The sequence below is a fragment of the Toxorhynchites rutilus genome, chromosome 2, assembly GCF_029784135.1.
Source record: "Toxorhynchites rutilus septentrionalis strain SRP chromosome 2, ASM2978413v1, whole genome shotgun sequence".
Taxonomy (NCBI): Eukaryota; Metazoa; Arthropoda; class Insecta; order Diptera; family Culicidae; genus Toxorhynchites; species Toxorhynchites rutilus.
This window is the reverse complement of record NC_073745.1, coordinates 322,651,748-322,672,279: the sequence shown is the minus strand read 5'-3', so window position 1 is coordinate 322,672,279 and position 20,532 is coordinate 322,651,748. Positions and strand designations below refer to the sequence as shown.

The 20,532-nt window shown below is 41.5% G+C and overlaps 1 protein-coding gene across 1 annotated transcript in view; it reads right to left on the bottom strand.

The window, feature by feature from the left end:
* The window catches only part of LOC129768247 (calcium release-activated calcium channel protein 1), a 108,236-nt gene that overhangs the window by 30,102 nt on the left and 57,602 nt on the right, over positions 1–20,532 (bottom strand). The window contains exon 2 of the mRNA XM_055769752.1: positions 5,110–5,491. Within this exon, the coding sequence (XP_055625727.1) occupies positions 5,110–5,491 (382 nt within the window). The remainder of the gene's footprint in view (positions 1–5,109; positions 5,492–20,532) is intronic.

The window sequence follows — 20,532 nt, the reverse complement described above, 5'->3', positions numbered from 1 at the left end:
TCTCATATCTCAACACGCGGCAGAGATCTTTAGGTATCCTGAGAAGGAAAACTTGTAACATTAAATAGATTTTAAATTTTTCTGCACAAATTTGTTATCGAAATCCAATCGCAACTGCGAAGTTTTAACTGTGGGGAAACCTGAGAAGGTAACCGAGAGAACTCATCTAGAAACAATCACCCTCAATTAGAGTATAAATTAACACACTAAAGCTACTATGTTCATACTAGTTCCATATTTTGGTTAAATTTGATGAACCTCTGTGCGAAAATGGGGCCACTCGAATCGTATGCAATCGCGAGAAGTAAACAGCTACACAGAATTGCACCGGTGCGGCTGTCAGTGTCCCCTCGCGCCACCCGAAATCGGCCAGACCAAGCGAACAAAATAGCTCGTCTCCTTACCTTAGCTATCGTACAATCAAACCATATGTACTCGGATTCAACATAACTGCACTCAAGGCTACGTTGACAGTGGATCCGAGCTCACACAAAAATTTGACTGCACAACTGACGAAAAAAAAAACAAACCACTTTGCCCGCTCGAAGCAGCAAGTCCGAACAAAGCGAGGGAAAGCAATGCATCCACACCAATATCATTCAATGCAGCTGCAATCCCACGACCTTAACATCTCGTACCGCCACCTCTCGCACACAGTCGCATCCACCATCACAGTACACGAGAGTGTGTGTATGAACACTGAATCTGATTTTAAAATCCGAGTTCCTCGACCCTTTGAAAAAAAGGCTCAACATAGAATCGACGAGGAAAGACATTTGAAATTATAATTCTGCAACCACCTTATTTGGAATCCAGAATTAAAAAAAAAAACAACATAGTTTATAGTACAGCAGAAACTCGAAAAAAAAAGAGAAAAAAATAAATACAAATACATACAAACACATATACAAACATTTGCGAACAGTAGGGTTGAGTGAGGGTGCTCCCTTGGCCGAGTGGTTAGCGTCATAACTAACATGCCGGGTGTTCGGGTTCGATTCCCGTTCTGGTCGGGGGAATTTTTCGTCAAAGAAATTTCCTCCGACTTGCACTGTGATCACGCGTATTCTAGAGCTTGCCACTCAAAATACATTCAAGGCGTGTTATTTGGCATAGAAATCTCAACTAAGTACTAATAAAAATGACGCAAGTAATACTACGTTGAGACGGCGAAGTTCCTCTAGGAACGTTAGTGCCATTGAAGAAGAAGAAGAAGAAGGGTTGAGTGACCAAATCCTTCTCCTCAATTTTCCAAGTCCTTCTGTATGCAGAGAATAATATTTTTTGGCAACAATACAAGCTAATCATAATCTACACAAACTACTTTAGATACGCAACATAAAGTGAATTCTGACAACTCCATAATGTGAGGCACATCCTGGAGTTCAGAGTCAGTCATTTCAAGATGAATTCAAATGGCAGCTTACATTGCAACTGCTGCAGCCCAGTTAACGAAACCGAACATTAGGACGCACTCGCTAGAGAGGGTGATGAATCTCACTCTCCGGATCAATCCGCCACTCGCTCTCGAAACACGCTACACACACACACACATCCGGCCGTCACCTCCACATATTCGAGTCACTGATTGCAGCGGGAACTCCTGTTTTGCCTATGATTGTACTCAAATCTGGAACCGTTAACACACAGCTGTTATATGAAATGAAATGAAATAAAATCTCTACCCACACCCACAGGAACTCACAATAAATTAAATGTAATGTTTATAATATGTATGAGATAGGAATGAAAAATAAAACTTAGCTCGTATCCTCAGTCCAGCGATGTCAGCGCTTTCTTTCGATGTGATACGTTCACTACGGCGGTGCAAAAAAAAAACCAAAGAACATCTTCATACTCGTTAGCAACTCCAAATCAATCACATGAAGCTAAGCATAGACAGTCTTCCCGAAACCGATTACGCGACGATAAGAACACAACACGCATTTGAGAGCGCGAGAACTGAGAGAGACACGAAACCGAGAGCGTGACGAACAAGAGCACATTGCGAGAGTGCCGACAATCAGGAGCACAACGTTAGAGAAAATTCTAACTAACAAATAATTACGAGCCGAAAAAAAATGGCTTCTCTCGATCTGATGTCACTTTTTATTTTTATCTCACTATAAAACATGGAATTCAACCGAATTTGACTGGTTTTCATTCCACTAGAACAATGTTCATCAGTTTCACTGGTCATGACACTTTAAAACGACAGGAATCGTAAGCACATAAAGGTCAAAGCACGGAGCGCCAAAACACACCCCCACTCCAGTACGCTACTCAACCCGAACTCTCCGCGTGGCGGTTTATTTTTTGAAGCACAAAAATCAAGCATTGGGGGCGTTCAAATCGTTCAAGGCCAAGGCGGAGAGACAAACGGATAAAGGCCGTTTTATATTATCAAGCACGTAGCGTGAACGGCACGTACCGACACCGGCAGACAAATACATGATGTATTCATATCATCAGGCATAGCAACTTCTCTGTACGGACCGGCAGCGCAGACGGAGCGGAGAAATGCTACTGGTGATTGAACCGATGTCGTACCGAAGAGCGACGAACGCACCCATACCACGAACTTCGACGTTTGATTTGTATGTATGGTGCTACTCGCCCGTGTAGTTCGTGCCCGGCACCGGCAAAATATTCTTTTCGAGAATTCCTACATGCATTTGTCTGAAACGTGCTGTGTATGTCCGGAGCCGTTCCGCTATATATACGCATACACATTTGAAACACACGTAATAATATTTGTCTTGCATGAAACGTGCCGTGCCGGTTACGCTACGTGCCTGATAATATAATATTACCTTAAGAAGCTGAAAATCCTGCGTTCAGACAACGGAAAGGAATATGTGAATGCAGATTTCCGAAAACTGTTGGAGTCGGACGGGATTCGACATCAAACCACGTGCCCGTATACGCCTGAGCAGAACGGGGCGGCCGAGAGGATGAAGCGCACGTTAGTAGAAAAAGCGCGATGTATGCTCAACGATGCAAAGGTTGGAAACGAGTTTTGGGCAGAAGCTATTTCGACTGCTTCTCACGTGGTGAATCGTTGTCCTAGACGTTCCCTGAAGGACAAAAAGCCGGACAAGGCGTGGACTGAGAAAAAGCCGGATCTTGGGCATCTTAAGATTTTTGGCTCAAGAGTGATGACCCTGGTTCCGAAGGCAAAAAGGAAGAAATTCGATCCCAAATCCGAAAAGGGTATTTTCGTTGGTTATTGTGAAGACACGAAAGGCTATCGGGTGTATGGTTCTGAGAAGGGCTGTTTCCGCATCAGCCGAGACGTCGTAGGTTTGGAGGAAGATGTCGTTATTTGTGAGGTGGAACAACCAGTGAAGCCGGTGGAGTTCATGGAGCTTTGTTGGGACGAGTTCCGTGACCATTCTGCGTGTGGTACAAAAGATTCCGGAAATTTGCTCTACGACTGTTATGTATCATTTGATTAACTATCTGTCTTGCTAATTGTTTTCGTGTCATATAGTATAAGGGAAGCCGTTCGAGTGGCTCTCGTAGCTAATTGCAAATGAACACAACGTATAGTAAACAACGTTGTGAAACTCAAGTTCCTGAAACGAGTGTATTGTTATGGAAGGAGATGGGAGAGATATGATTCAGAATCATGAAGCATTACTGTATCAAATTTGATAGAACAAGTTTATGATAGGGAAGATGGGAAAATATGAAATATATGAAATAGAACAAAAAGAGAAAACAATATAAAAAAAGAGTTCAATATTCTTCCCTCCTTTTTCCATCATGCATTGGATGTAATTATGGATGTGACTGTCCATTTCACCCCCGGTGCAATTATTTCAATAATTCAAATTTACCACTTACTAATGAATTTACTTTTCCGTACATACCTAATATCGCTTCTCTGTTAACTCCCAAACCAGAATATAACCATCGGCGAATTCAATTTTGCAATTAAGCCACTCAAAATGCTTAATATCCAAGCCGCAAAAGTTACATCCACACGCGGAATCATGTTCGATTTTCGGTTTTTGTTTCTCTATTCCACTTTTGATCAGTATTCATTGTCATAGGATGGTTAAAATATTATAGAATAGCATGTAGAAGGGTTTCCCATGAGCAGAAATTTGAAATTCATAATGCAACTGTCACCTGTCCATTATACCCCCACTGTCCGTCTTACGCTATTATACCCCCACTGTCCGTCTTACGCTCTCCGTCCGCGGCTCTCCTATGTCCCATTGCAACCATATCGACAGCACCGAGATACCACTCGTATTAGTTTAAAGATGCCCAGATGCATTATGTTGCACTGAAGCGAATGAAACCAAATTATCAAACAAAAACACAATTTCACATAATTGACTACCAAGACGAGCAAACAGTATCCGAAATAATACTTTTCGGCAGGCCAAGTTCATGGGAGAGCGCGGCAGCTCATCTTGCCAATGCCGCGAAAATTATCCGCGCTGGCAGTGGTCCAGATCGTTACTGATACATTGAACCTTTCATCATCAGGAGTGTATACATTTCATCTGAGAAATTATCTGAGCGCGGGCAGATACTCTCGGCGTGGAAGAGGTTGTGGGAGCGATGATCCCACGCTGTGATGGATTTACAAATCAAAACAAATTTCGAAACAGACACAGCGGCATCGTTGTGAAATTTTTTCATTCATTCGTTGGGATACGAAGCACAAACAAATTTCACCCGTATTTGTGGAAATTTATGAAATCAATATATCGGTTGGCGGAACATCCCGTGAAACCACGTCGGTTCCAGACGAATAGCTGGATACGTTCATCGTGTTGTGATTGATAGAATGCGATTAAGGGCTCCCGCAGACTGCAGACTGACTTGTCGACCGATAGTTCCGATAGAACGATAGATTCAGTACGGAGAGGTATGCATGTGCGCACATTACACCGATTCAGTTGGGTCGGTTTTTGCACCAGTAGGCCGATCCGACCAAACTGTCTGTAGTGTGCGGGGGCTCTAAGCAGAATCTGTTCAATAGCCTATCAATCGAGTCAGCATTCCTATAAGGTGATTGTGAGCGATCTCAATGATTACAAGACACTGCTTATCAAGTATAAAAAATAAACATGCAACTAAATACATTACCTTATTGTACGCGCTGCAAATACTGGTCCGATTCCAAGCGACGGAATTGTGCAACGATCCGTGACTCGGTGAGGAATGACTGTTGTTGCTGTTGGTGCTTGTACTGTGACTGCTGAATGGGCCGTTTCCGGTGGGACTTGCATTTGTCACCAGGTGATGCTGGTGGTGGTGGCTGTGATTGAGTCCTCCGTTACCCTGAACGTTACTGTTGAAGTGTGTCTGGGGGGCACTGTTAGCGTTTGGAAGCTGGGCCACGAGCAACCCGGCGGTGGGTAGATGATTTGTACTGAATGTTTTCGGATTGATGGAAGCCCCGATGGTGGTCGCGAGCACTGTGTCGATTCCGGCCGTGCTAGTGCTCCATACGGACATAGCACCATTTCTGGAAGATTGAAACAGACATCGTGGCGTAAGGAGTGGCACTAATAAGGTATGCAACGAAACGAGACGCGACGCGTGGAGCCGGTAAATAGTAGAGGAAACGGGAAAACGGATAGCACCACGCTTGTCGACTAGAGTATACAGCTAATCAAATCATAAGAATACACCGAATAAAGTAAAATAATCGTGGCCACATCAGGGAAAGATTTTGTGCGCCTAGAGAGCTGGAATGTTTTGAGTGATTATTCCACAACACCGCGACGTTCGCACTGATGCTGAGATCATCTGTCATTGCGCCCGTAGCTGGTGAGGCATCGAATCGTTCACCGTTTCGCCGCTCAATGTTTGCTTTCCATGCTAGACTCCAGATTGTGCTGCGAGCACAGCGACAGTAGGGCTGTTCAAATCATTCGAAACTTTTAAGTTCACTATACGATTTCATCTATTTATACATTTATGCATTTTATAATTTTTTGTATTGAGGTATCATTGCTTTCGTAGGTGTGAAATGAATTTTTCGAAATATTCTACTTATCCATGTTAGCCGTTAAAGCTACACCATGAATGTTACAGAATGTAACTGTTCCAGTACATCGTTAATATTTGGCAGTTCCGTGTCGGATGGGGTTCAGGTCGAGGTTTGTTTTATTGATACAAATTATTCCGACTTTCACTGATAATTAGGTAATCAAAAGATGTCATTTAACTTCGGAATAATCCCAATTGAACAGTTGTAATTAAACAAGAAATGCGCTAGAAATGAGAAGTGTTGGTTGTTCAAGAACGCTGGTGCAATCGAAGAAGCAATAAATTATAATTGATGATCCGCGGAGCTGATCAAACAACCCATCACTAGGTTAATTATCTGCTCAGAATTCAAACGCTGGTGGCTCACGTGCAGGGAAGATTTTTATCGTGTTAGAATAATTTATGATTCCTTGGAAATTCGTGACCAGATAAGTAACTTCAACAGACTTCCATCACTAGCGGGTTAGCTTGAGTATCATTACTGTTTGCCCATATTATGATCGATTGTATTTACTAACCGCAAGTTTTGCATAACAGTGGTGAATTACCCCTTTCAATGGAACTAATATCCTGAACATTTGCTTTGGAAGTTGCATATCAATGTAGAGACAAGTTTAAGAGCTCCAATCAAACCTTAGAATCATGATCTGTCGGAAAAACCTAATGGTGTAGATTGGTGTTGAACTGAGACCAGGCGGATGTATGCTTGACACATAGGCTGACCAAACGTACCGTTTGAACGGGACAGTGTCATTTTTTCGACCATTTTTGATTGAGCCGTCTTTTTATCAATTTGTGCTGTATTTTGAGAATGAATAAAACCATTGTTCATTCCATTGTCATTATTTTCAATGAATTTTCAACATGCAATCCTTAATGGAAGTTCTCGAGGAGGGCTGAAATTTGTGTTGCATTTGTACGGCAGCCTTCCCTCATAGAAGGGGGAGGAATGTCGAACCACCGTAGAAATATTTCTTGTCCCCAGACAAAAACAAATCGAAGTAACTGTAAATCTCGACGACTAATGCAATTTTAAGACATTTTGCATCGAAATTTTTTCGAAAACCCCGATTTCCTTTACTCCCCCTCCCCCTTGGGTAATTTTTCGATTTTCTCATAAACGAAAACTCAAACTTTGACCGCTTTGCGCCACTTTCCTTTAAGTCCGATTGAGCTGATATTTTACAAAGGGTGTTTTTTCGAGGTGGTGAACATTTTTTATGGGGTAACTTTTTGAAATTCGAGATGACCATTTTCATTGGCACCCTAATCCTTATATTAAACGTGTATTTTTGATTGGGTCTTTCATGCAAATTTCTGTTACAACATGCAACCTTTGGAAACCTGTTTTCAAGACCCCTCAAGGGTTCTTCCTGTATTTGAAATCTTTATAAAATAACCCTTCTTTGATTACTCAGGAATAAAAAGCATATCATTTTATCATAAAGGTTTTTTTTTCTAGAGGTACGGAACGTTAAGTTGGCGTTACTTTTTGATTTGTGCGCTATTTCGTTAGCTGTCACTTTTTTGTGTTAAGTTTGTTTCGCCATTTCATCATGAGCAGACTGACACCTGAGCATCGTCTGTAAATTGTGCAGGTATATAAGGGGTCATTCCAAAGTTTCGGGTGGGAAAAGTATATAGATTTTGAACGTTAATATCTCTCCAATTAATGACTAGATTATAGATTCTAAATACACAATTTAATAGGAAATATCCACAGCTTTTTATTGCCTGAGATACATAGTTTGGTTGGTAAAAAACTGGACTAGGCGTACCATCGGTACTTCGCGTACCTGCAGGCATAAAATAGACCCCATTCGTGGTCCTTAGCTTCCTGTCCAGTAACTCCTATCCCTACCACCCCGTGGTGCCGGCTGGGGTACGAGTAACCATAGTGAAGATCGGGTAACCAACCCCGGTGGGATCTTGGTCGTATGCTGACAGGGAAGGGGGCCTATCCGAGCGTCTGTTCACCATGGAGGTGCGGCTCAAAACAGCGTCTGATCCCCATGTTAGGGGCGGCTGATCACTGTCTTCGTGCCAGCGGGGACTCTAAAAAGAGCTGTGCACGACGGTCCTCCGGCGAGACAGGGGGTTGGTGCAGGCAAGCCATCCGTAAAAATAAAACGCACAGGAAAATTCACAAAGAAATTCGAGACAGGACAATCGGAATAGACCCACGCAAAGAACACGGACTAGAGATTGGAAACTCGGAACATGGAACTGCAAGTCTCTCAATTTTCTTGCGAGTACCCGAATTCTTTCGGAAATATTGAGAGCCCGCAATTTCAACATCGTAGCGCTGCAGGAGGTGTGCTGGAAAGGTTCGATGGTGCGATCGTTCCATGGTGGATATACCATATATCAGAGCTGCGGCAACACACACGATCTGGGTACAGCTTTCATCGTGATGGGGGAGATGCAAAAACGGGTGATTGGTTGGTGGCCGATCAATGAAAGAATGTGCAGATTGAGGATGAGAGGCCACTTCTTCAATATCAGCATTATCAACGTCCACAGCCCCCATCTAGCTAGCACCGATGACGATAAAGAAGAATTCTACGCGCAGCTAGAGCGTGAATACGATCGCTGCCCAAAACACGACATCAAAATCGTCATCGGTGATTTGAACGCTCAGGTCGGCCAGGAGAAGGAATTCAGACCGGTAATTGGTAGGTTCAGCGCCCATCAGCGAACCAACGAAAACGGCCTAAGACTTATCGACTTCGGTGCCTCCAAGAACATGGCCATACGTAGCACCTTCTTCCAGCACAGCCTCCAATACCGTTACACCTGGAGATCACCACAACAAACAGAAACACAAATGGACACGTTTTGATCGACGGTCGGCACTTCTCGGATATCATCGACGTCAGAACCTATCGTGGCGCTAACATCGATTCAGACCACTACCTGGTGATGGTCAAACTGCGTTCTAAACTGTCAGTCGTCAATAACATAAGACACCAGCGCTCACCACGGTACCACCTACGACGACTACAGGAGCCGAACGTTGCTGCAACATACTCGCAGCGTCTTGAAGCTGCGTTACCGGGGTAGACGAACTGGATGCTGTTCCCCTCGATGAATGCTGGAACTCCTTAAAATCAGCAATTAGCAGCACAGCAGAGACCGTCATCGGGTATGAACAACGAGGACAACGGAACGAATAGTTTGACGACGAGTGCCGAGCACTCCTGAACGAGAAGGATGCAGCATGCGCAGCCATGCTGCAACGAGCGACTCGACAAAACGTGGAACGATACAGACTGAAACGAAGGCAGCAAACACATCTCTTTCGGGAAAAAAGCGCCGCCTGGAAGAGAAAGAGTGTGAGGAGATGGAGCTGCTTTATCGTTCTCGAGAATCGCGGAAGTTCTTCAAGAAACTAAACGCCTCGCACAAAGGCTTTGTGCCGCGGGCCGAAGCGTGCAGGAACAAGGAAGGAGGCATCTTGACGAACGAACGCGAGATGATCGAAAGGAGGAGGCAGCACTACGATGAACACCTGAACAGCGCGCAGACAGGAGACCTAGACGGCGTTGAGGAGGACTACACCGGTGCAATGAACAACGACGACGTACCACCCCCGACGATGGGTGAAGTTAAGGAGGCCATTAATCAGCTCAAGAACCACAAAGCAGCTGGTAAGGATGGCCTCGTAGCGGAACTCTTCGAGGGAGGTCCGAGAAAACTTGTAGAGTGTATGCACCGGTTGATAGTCAGGATCTGGGACACAGAACAGCCACCGGAGGAGTGGAAGGATGGGGTAATCTGCCCCATCTATAAAAAAGGCGACAAGTTGGATTCACAATCCTGAATGGTGCCTACAAAATTTTGTCTCAGATCCTCTTCCGCCACCTATCGCCAATAGTAAGTAGATTTGTGGGAAGTTATCAGGCCGGATTCATGCCCGGTTGCTCGACGACGAACCAGATTTTTACACTGCGGCAGATCCTCCAAAAATGCCGCGAGTATCAGGTCCCTACACACCACATCTTCGTCGACTTCAAGGCCACATATGATACAATCGACCGACGACAGCTATGGAGGATCATGGACGAACACGGCTTTCCCCGAAAGCTGACAAGACTGATTCAGGCAACGATGAACGGTGTGCGGTGCAGTGTGCGGATCTCAGGTGAGCTGTCGGAATCATTTGAGACTCACAGGGGACTTCGACAAGGCGATGGAATCTCCTGTCTGCTCTTCAACATGGCGCTGGAAGGTGTTATGCGGAGAGCGGGCTTCAACATGCGGGGCACGATTTCCAACAAGTCTAGTCAGTTTATCTGCTTCGCTGACGACGTGGACATAATCGGAAGAACACATGCGACGGTAGCCGACTTGTATACCCGACTGAAACACGAAGCAGGGCTGATTGGGCTTGGGATCAATGCGTCTAAGACTAAATACATGCTAGCAGGAGGGACTGATCGCAACAGAGTTCATCTTGGTAGTAGTGTTGTGATCGACGGCGACGAGCTCGAGGAGGTAGGGGAATTTGTCTACCTTGGCTCGTTGATAACAACTGACAACAACAACAGCCGTGAAATTCGAAGTCGCATTGTCAATGGAAGTCGTGCCTACTATGGGCCCCGCAAATCCTTGAGGTCCAACAAACTCCGACCCCGTATGAAGTGTACCATGTACAAATCCCAAATTCGACCGGTTGTTCTCTATGGGCACGAAGCATGGACGATGCTTGAAGAGGACTCACAAGCGCTTGGAGTTTTCGAACGCCGAGTGCTCAGAACTATATACGGTGGTGTACAGGAAAGCGGAGTATGGAGAAGGAGAATGAACCACGAACTGGCGCAACTCTACGGCGAACCCAGCATTCAGAAAGTCGCCAAGGCTGGACGAGTGCGATGGGCAGGGCATGTTGCAAGATTGCCGGACAGCAGCCCTGCAAAGATGGTGTTCGCATCGAATCCGGTAGGAACAAGAAGGAGAGGAGCCCAGCGAGCGAGGTGGTTGGACCAGGTGAAGCAGGACTTGGCAAGAATCGGTGCAGCCGGGAGTTGGAGAATTGCAGCCATGGATCGGGAGTATTGGCGAAAAATTGTGAAGAAGATCTAATCTCTCAATGGGATGTAGTATCATTATAAATAAATAACATAGTGGAAATTGTAAGACAAGTGAACAGTGTTACGAATAAAATAGGTTGGCTTTTCCGATTTTAATAGTTGCTCGCGATCTCCCTTAACCCTTCATAAGGCCGTGGTAACTACAGGGTCTTTCAGATTAAACACCCATGCAACAAATTTTAATAACTTCTACAGAAGTGAACCGATTTTTATTTTTAAAAAACGAAAATAGCTTATTTTAGGAAATTTTCGATATGACCACCCCTTTTCTCGATAACGCGTTTTAAACGGTGAACAACATTTTTTATACACAACTCTAACATTACGACTTCGATGCTGTTGAAAATCCGAGTTATTCCTTCTTTAAGTTCCTCAAAATTTTGTGGCTTATTAACATAGCAACGGTTCTTCAAGTACCCCCAGAGGAAGTAATCGACGACGAGAAATGTTGAAATTCTTACCATAAGAGGACAAAGTTTCATTAAGGCTTTGGTTGCTCGAGCAATACGATTTCACTAAAAATACACGTTCTTGTAAATTGTACATTTTGACACTTAAAACCACCCGATCAGATTGGACGAGTAGCCGAATATTATCGTCCCGAAGTGGATAATTCAATGTTGTACCTCCTTCATAATGCAGTCTTCTAATCGCATGCGATATACTCACTTTTTCAGCGAAATCAGCAGCTCTTCGATAGAACGTACATAATTGTACGTTGTATCGAAGCATCATAAATAACTCAGAAACGTAGCTTATATTACTTAATTGTGTTGCTGTTCGGGTAAGGTTAATGAATAAATTGAACTAGAAGACGAAGCCAGCCTTTCTCATGATGTACTGTTGCTTGAAGCTTGATTAATTTATATATTTTTTCTACTATCATGTTATAGTATCAAAGTACAGATAATTTATAGTTTTTTTTTCAGAAAAAAATATTCAAAAAACTGTTTCTCTACACTTCGAAAATGTGTACGTTGTATCGAGGTAAAATGTACGTTATACCGAAGTTCCCCTGTATTTAGGATCTACTTTTCAATAAAATAAATGATGTATTTGATGAAAAATCCAAATTATTTTTTTTTATATAATATAATATTTTTATAAAATTAAATTTAAAATAAATAATAAATATTTTTTTACTGCACTAGAAATATTGTTTTGATTTTCGCATAAACAAAGGCGCAATGAAGTGGATTTACAAGGTAGCGGCAAACAGTGTTTATGGGGTTCACGGGCAGTGGCAACTATATTGCCACCAAGGTTTTTCAACTATTTCAATGATTAATTTGTTATCAATGGTAAATATGTGTTATAGTGCTCCCGTGGCCGAGTGGTTAGCGTCATAACTAACATGCCGGGTGTTCGGGTTCGATTCCCGTTCTGGTCGGGGGAATTTTTCGTCAAAGAAATTTCCTCCGACTTGCACTGTGATCACGCGTATTCTAGAGGTTGCCACTCAGAATGCATTCAAGGCGTGTTATTTGGCATAGAAATCTCAACTAAGTACTAATAAAAATGACGCAAGTAATACTACGTTGAGACGGCGAAGTTCCTCTAGGAACGTTAGTGCCATTGAAGAAGAAGAAGAAATATGTGTTATTCCTCATATAAGGATTATGTTCTCTGAAGTTGGAGTCGATTCGTTGTCTAATTTCCACGGCCTTATGAAGGGATAATGCAACATAATGCATCATTTTTGCACGCAATGCGGAAGTTAGCTTTCTTGGTGAGGTATCTTCTTTCGATGTCACGTTGCATCTAGCAAGAGGTATAAATTGTCCGCTCTGTGTTTTCGGTTGTTGTTCCGTCTTTAAGCTAAGTTGAAAAATAAAAAAAAGGTTTACCTCAAACAATTACGTAGTTTTTATTTCTGCACGGATCTTTCGAACAACCCTTGTATACATGATGATCTATATTTACGTTGATATGCTCGACAACTTTTTTTTCTTTAGAAATGACCAAACGTAAACAAACCCAGCAATCAGTGTGATCAACATGCCACAAGGCGCCGTCAATCAATGTGATAGACTACATTGGAAATGTATGCGACCATTCCCTCCTTAGTATGCAACGCGCTCAGTCGTCGAGACGAGAATTCTTCAATCGTCATCATTCATGCAAAACGTGCCCCACCAATTCCATCGGAGTCCAGCCAACCATTTCACGAAACTATTTGACCTTTCCAACCAGAATGTGTTATCATCCATTGCATTAATTAATTAACGTTCGACCCCCCAAAATTAGCTAATTATTCCTACGATTATACAAATCCGATATTCTTTTCACGAGAACAACTTCTAGTTCGTAGATTTTACTACAAACCGCACAAACAGCTCAATTGCTATAAACCTCCGACTACGGGGAAAATCCCAACCCCGTTGCACATGCCGACAGATTCCCATTACAACTAGTGCTGACCAGATTCACTTTCGCACGACCCGACGCGGAGCAATTAATTTCCCTAGCATCTATTATCTGAATGAGGCAAACAGAATTCGAATTCGGTTTAGTTAATAAGTTTTCCTCACCTCACAAGCACAAACACTCCAGGTGGTTAGTGTGCACTCTCTCGAACACAGGTCGATGAATCGATGTGGTTTGCTAAAGCATTTTGATTGAATTGTGGGTTGAGGGGACTTATGAATAAAACATGAACCATTACTTGATGCTGTAATACAGCATGGATTCATGCAATGGTCGTTGGACAACGCCGGTAGCGACAGAGTGATTTATGTATGGGCGGATTTCGATTAATTTCATATTATAAGAAATAGAATTTAGAACAGTAGCTGCAGCGCGAAATTATTCGCATACTACCTGAGAAACCACGCTTTGTTAGTGCGCGCGGTTTAGAACAATGTGCAGTTTCACCGAGAGTGACGCAATGGCACGACGATCCGCAATCGAGAGGCGGCGAGATTAGGATCTGCCGCAAATTGTTTCGTGCGGCGTAATCTTCACATTATCCGCATCGTTACACGAAAATGGGAATCACGGGGCACAGGGAACTTTTGTTAATAAGATCTGTTGGAGGAGCAAAGAGGAACAAGTAGCTAGCAACAGAGATGCCGGATTTTTCTCATTAAAATGCTGTATAGCTGCATAGAAATATATGATAGTCTCATACTTTCTTCATGAAAGTTGTAGTCTTAGTTTTTGGCAACCTTACTATCCGATTTATGATTGGAAAGCGTTGACACTGAGAACAACATTAACAAAGCTAGAAAAGGCTTTTTTTTGAAAGTTCACTGTTGGTCCCCTATCTCGGTCGAGACTCAACCTGTTAATCAGTTTAATAAAATTTGTCACAAGTTACAAGTTCTTACAAAAAAATAGTACTTCTATTATTAGTAACGACTAACTTATAAGTAATTGATCTGTTAAAGTCAAATCGTGTCATGGTGATATTAGAAAATCAAGAAAGTGGTATACAGATGTAAATAGTGTGAGGTGTAAATAAAAAATTAACAAATTCAATGAACGTCATGGAACAAAGTATGATTATAAACATTTTTGGGACTTTTGGGAGGGGAAAGTATTAAAATGTAACCATTTTCCATTTCTCATTCCTCCGTCCTCCGTCGCTTCTGTAGCAGATCTCCATGTTTCAAAATCACTAGTCTAGGAAATACATAATTTCTGATTCCATCCTTGTTTTGAATGTGATCTTTGAATTTATTGAAATGACCAATGGCCACAAAATAACAAAACGCGAATATCGAAGATAAACTAAATGGGCTGAAAAGTCCCGCGATTTTCAATGAAAACAATCGTTTTTTGGGCAAAGCTGTACTTATTCCTCAACATAGTTTCCTTCGAGGGCAATACACTTGGTATAGCGAGTTTCCAACATTTCGATTCCCTTTCTATAGTACGAAACGTCTAAGCCTGCGAAATATGCATCAGTGCCACTCTGCAGACTGCCTATTGAGCTCAGGAGTGTGGTAATGGATCCACGTTTCATCCATTGTCACAAAACGTCGAAAGAAGTCCACTCGATTACGCTTCAGCAACGCCAAACCGGCTATAGAATCATCAACGCGTCGCTATTTTTTCGACGGTCAGCAAACGCGGCACACATCGCGCGGATAGCTTTTTCATGTCCAAAATGTCGTGCAAAGTGTTTCCCACTCGTGCTTTTGAAATGCCTACGGCCTCAGCTAACTCGCGTAACTTCATTTCACGATCGTTCAAAACAAGTCGATGCACTTGTTTTACGATTTTTGGATTCGTAGCCTCTTTGGCCTTTCAGAGCAAGGTGCATCTGCGGTGTTTGTACGGCCCATTTTGAATTCACTAAAACACCGATAAACTGTTGTTTTCGAAGGAGAAACTTCTGAACAATCAATACAGTGGAAGACGAAATGTTTCTCGTCTTCCACTGTATTGATTGTTCAGGAGTTTTTCCCATCAAAAAAACAATGTTTGATCAAAATACGATATTCCCCTTTTTCCTCTTTCTATACGAATGATCAGGTAGTGACACCTCAACAACTGTAGTTTGTGAACAAATAAACGAAATTTAATGAAACTTCACACATAAGCTAGTGACAGATTTAACCTCCCGAGATGAATCTTGCTAATTTTCAGTGGCGCTATCTGTTGAAAAATTCCGGAGCTTTTCAGTACAGATAGTAGAATACTTTGGAGGATATTTGAGACTAAGTGGTACGGACTCAATTCACTTCATTTTCAAGCAAATTCATGCATTTTTTCAAGCGATTTCTTGCAAAATTTTTCATTCAATTTTTCATTCATTTTCTATACATACTATACATTTACTATGCTACACCTAGAAATTTCATGACAGTGAGGGAACAGAGTCGAGAATCTATGAGAACTATCGATGAGATTGGTAAAATTTAACAGATTGTGATTTCCCGATAATGTCAAGAACGGCCGGCGACAAGCCAAGTAAATCGAATTAGCGCTGCCGGCGCCAAGCGAATCATTTTTTAGCAAACGTGCGGACGGCAACATGTGCGTCGCTAATTTCCTTAAAAATGACTCTCCTAGAGGGGTCTCTTTTGAGTAAACGACAATGAGTTGATTCTCAAAGCACTGACTGTACATCTTTGAGTAATATTAAGATTGACTACATCCAAGCGATAACGGAGATCATTTCATCCAGTGCCGTAAACACTCATCTTGGGGCCCGGTGCAAGGCAGTATGAAGGGGCCCTAGTAAGTTGCATAATATGTTAATCTTCAATGGGATTAATAGGATATAAGTATATTGTACCTAATCTCTAGACTAAAAGTTTTATTTACGTTATTGCTAAAAAAATAAAAATGAAATCAGAATACATTATATATTACGATATTGCTAACTTCATAATAATACTAACAGGAAAACCAAAATGTGTTCTTATTATAAACATTTATTCATCGTATGGGTATATAAACAAAAATCTCTTAGTATCTGGCTTTAGCTCAGTAAGTAAGTAATAATTATTTATTTGTATTAATTTACAAATTTCTTCTTCTTGCCTGTTTTGAGGAGAATTGATCAATTACGTTATCAAAATCGATGTTATGGGCTCTCTCGCTTTCAATCGATAAAATTGCTAATCCCGATAGTCTTTCCTGTCCCATGGTGCTTCTTAAAAAATTATTAATTCAACTACAATTATTGACTTCAATTTTGAGAAGGATCTTTCGGCTTTCGCAACGGACACCGGTAAAGTCAAATACATAAAACAAGCAGTACAAATGTCTGGGTAGCTAGATGCAAGCATGTTATTTTGGATTATGATGAAATCTGTTAACTGTTCAACACTGCTCATCGCCTTTAACTCCTTACTAAATGATGACTTCAGCGATAGTAACTGAGGAGCAAACAGGTATGACACATTATTGTTAAATTTATTAGTAAATTCATTCGCTTTTTCTGTGAGTACAGTATCTTCAGTTGTTACGATGTAATTCAGTTGTATCACTTCATATGTTTCCAATACTAATTTCATACCTGTGAATCTGTTCTTCAATTGTGAAGATAGTACATCAATCATGGTGTAAAAGATGTTCACCTTAAATCTAGATTTGGGATTTAAAAGGCGTTCGTCTGCAGCCAACTCATCAAAGTGTCGTTTAACGATCTTGACTCGATTCGAGCTGTATACAGTTGAAATTCCTCATTTGTTACAAATACTTTCCGTTTCAGCCACAAAAACATCATAACTATTTCGTAATGACAGAATGGAATCCAAAGCATTTTCTAACACGTTTTCTACAGTCTTCAGATCTTGATTTTCAGTTTGTAGCATCTTGGAGGCGATATTAATTTTTTGTAACAGTTTGCACTGTGTAGTTAATAACAACACAAATTCAAACTTTTCTATTTTCTTCTTGAGATTTGTTGCTTCCGCTCTCTCCTTCATTGTAGGAGCAGTTAAAATTAGTTTTGATAACGATTTCAACACATCATTGTATCTTAATTTCAAAGCATATACTGTATCATATCTGCCTGACCACCTAGTAGGATTTAACCTTTTCAACGTTGTCTGTTCTTCATTATCTTCATGTTGTAGCTCATTCCATCTTACAATGCTGTGTCCATAGAACACATAAATGCTCTCTACATCTTCGAAGAACTGCTTTATTTCACGATTTGCTGTTACTGCGTCTTTAATACCAAATTTATGTTATGAGCGGCACAATGAATGAAATATGCGTGTGGCGCGTTTTCTCTTAATTTTCTTCTTTCTTTGTTTTTAAGAGGCTTTAAACTTTGCAGTTCATTCGCCTCTATTCTCTTATTTTTTTCTGAAGACCGTTATAAGCTCCGCTCATAACGGCTGCACCATCATAGCCCTGATCTCTGCATTTTTTAATATCAAGTCCTTTCTTCCGAATCGAGTCAAGAACTTGAGAACACAGACCCCCAGCAGATTGATCCCTTACTTCTGTGAATCCAGTGAATACTTCGCAGATGTCTATTCGGATGGGCTTATTTTTATTATCGTTATCATCATCATACACAACCTTCGCATAACGATACACTTCGCTTAGCTGATCGATTTTTGCTATATCTTGAGTCGTGTCTAATATAATGGCGAAGTATGGAGAGTTCTGTAGTTCTTCTAGAATGTTCTGCAGCACTGTATTTCCCAGCAATGAAATAAATTTATTCTGAATAGAAGGACTGAGATATCTTACACTATTTTTAGGCAACTTGATAACCTCAGCCAAAACGGCATCATACTTTGCCAGAATACTTATCACTGATAAGAAGTTCCCTTCATTATAGCTGGATAAATTCTCTGTTGTGCCTTGAAATGGAAGATTGCATGTGGCTAACAGAAGGGTTACATCTAGTGTCCTATGTAACACTTTTCTCCAAAAACTTCGCTCATGCTTGATGCTTTCTTCCATGGTGTCTTGTATTGTACGATTGCGTAGCCAGTCTTCGTAAACCATGCAGGAAGCTACGTGATGTTGTGATGATTCATGTGTAGCAATGCTCTGACTTAAATGCCTCCAATCGGATACCCCGACCGAACCCCATACCTTCTGGTATCCAGTAATATTGGTCTGCGGAAACCGCCAACAAGGCGTACAAAAAACGCAATCCCGTTCAGTTGAATAATTCAACCAGAATCGTTGGAGATTTAATCCAGATTTTGTTGCAGATGTATAATATGCGGTCTTGAGAATTGGTGACAACAGCTAGAAACACTGGAATTGCCGTAGTATTGGACACTGAAAGCAAGTAGATTCTATACTTAGTATAACCAGAGTCTGGGATGGCAGGATATAAAAATTTCATATAGTTTTTTTTAAATTGCTTTTAGAAAAGCGTACTCTTGGAAATGAAAAAGTTCATAGATAGTCGATACTGTTGCTAATTAAAAAAATAAGTAATCACATTCACTTATTATGGAATTAGTAGATGTTTAATAGTTTACCTTCAGTAATGACGTTTGAAAGAACTGGAGACTGCTTCTCTGAAGGTATAACTTCAGTTTCAGTAATGGCCATGGGATGGAGTTTTTCAACTCGAGACTTTTCGGAGTTGATAGTCTGCTCAGTGAGTCTAAATACAGAATAATTATTATTCATTGTTTTTGGATTTCTACGCAATTATAGAGCAGAACAGTCCTCAGTGCAGTGCAGTGTAATGTAAAAGCTATGAGTTCTACTACTTACCAGAATCAGAAGAAGATTCATGTTCTTTCGCTGCACTATCTCTTGACGTGGGTGGAGTTGAAGAATCTTTCTCTTTCAACCAAGATGTTAAAGCACTTGCACTTTTAGTATCTTCCGGTACAAGTTTGATTTATTGTTTCCGCTTTTGAGATCCACTTGGATAATTTCGTTTCATTTTCTTGGAGGCAATTGCACGTACTTGTGCTTGTCGTGCTTAACAATAGACAAGTCAAAAACGCAAACCCAGTGAAATAAATAGTGAATTTCACAATGGCAAAGAGGACGCGACGTACCACATCTCACGAACCGCTTGATAAAAACAAGAAATTTAAAAACAGTAGGCTTTGGAATATATGTCCAAAACACATGACATACTTTGTTTTTGCAAATTGTCATATTTAGTTGCGAAATGTCAATTGAGGCGGGAACTCGTAAAACTATAATCTAAACTTTCCAAAGTGGACCTTCGAACACATCGCAAAAAGTGTCCGCGTTTGCTCGAAAACCGTTTCCAATGTAATCAAACGTTTTAATGACAATAAAACGTCAGGAAGGTTCTGGAAGAAAATCTGGGTTTCAAAGCCCAAGGAAAGCCAAGAAGATTATTACCCATTTTGAGCGTAATCCTAACATCTCACTACGGAAAATAGCCCAGAAAGTGCACTGTTCACATGGACTGGTCCAGAAGTACCTTCTTCTTCTTCTTCAATGGCACTAACGTTCCTAGAGGAACTTCGCCGTCTCAACGTAGTATTACTTGCGTCATTTTTTATTAGTATTTAGTTGAGATTTCTATGCCAAATAACACGCCTTGAATGCATTCTTAATGGCAAGCTCTAGAATACGCGTGATCACAGTGCAAGTCGGAGGAAATTTCTTTGACGAAAAATTCCCCCGACCAGAACGGGAATCGAACCCGAACACCCGGCATGTTAGTTATGACGCTAACCACTCGGCCACGGGAGCAGGCCAGAAGTACCTACCTGCTATGAATAAACAGATGTGAACTGAACGATGAATCACCATTTGGCATTTGGGCGTTCAATATTTTTCCCACGTATATTCAAACTCAAAGCGTGGTCAAATTTAAACACGACAATTTTTGAATACCTACATACTAGTATTTTTGATTTTGAAAGAAATTTTCAAGTATTGTATTGTTGTAGTTGTAGAACATCGTATTTTTTTTGTAGAAATTAAGGATCATTCGGGGCCCTCCTGGTTGGGGGCCCCGGTGCGATGCACCGGCTGCACCGGCATATTTACGGCA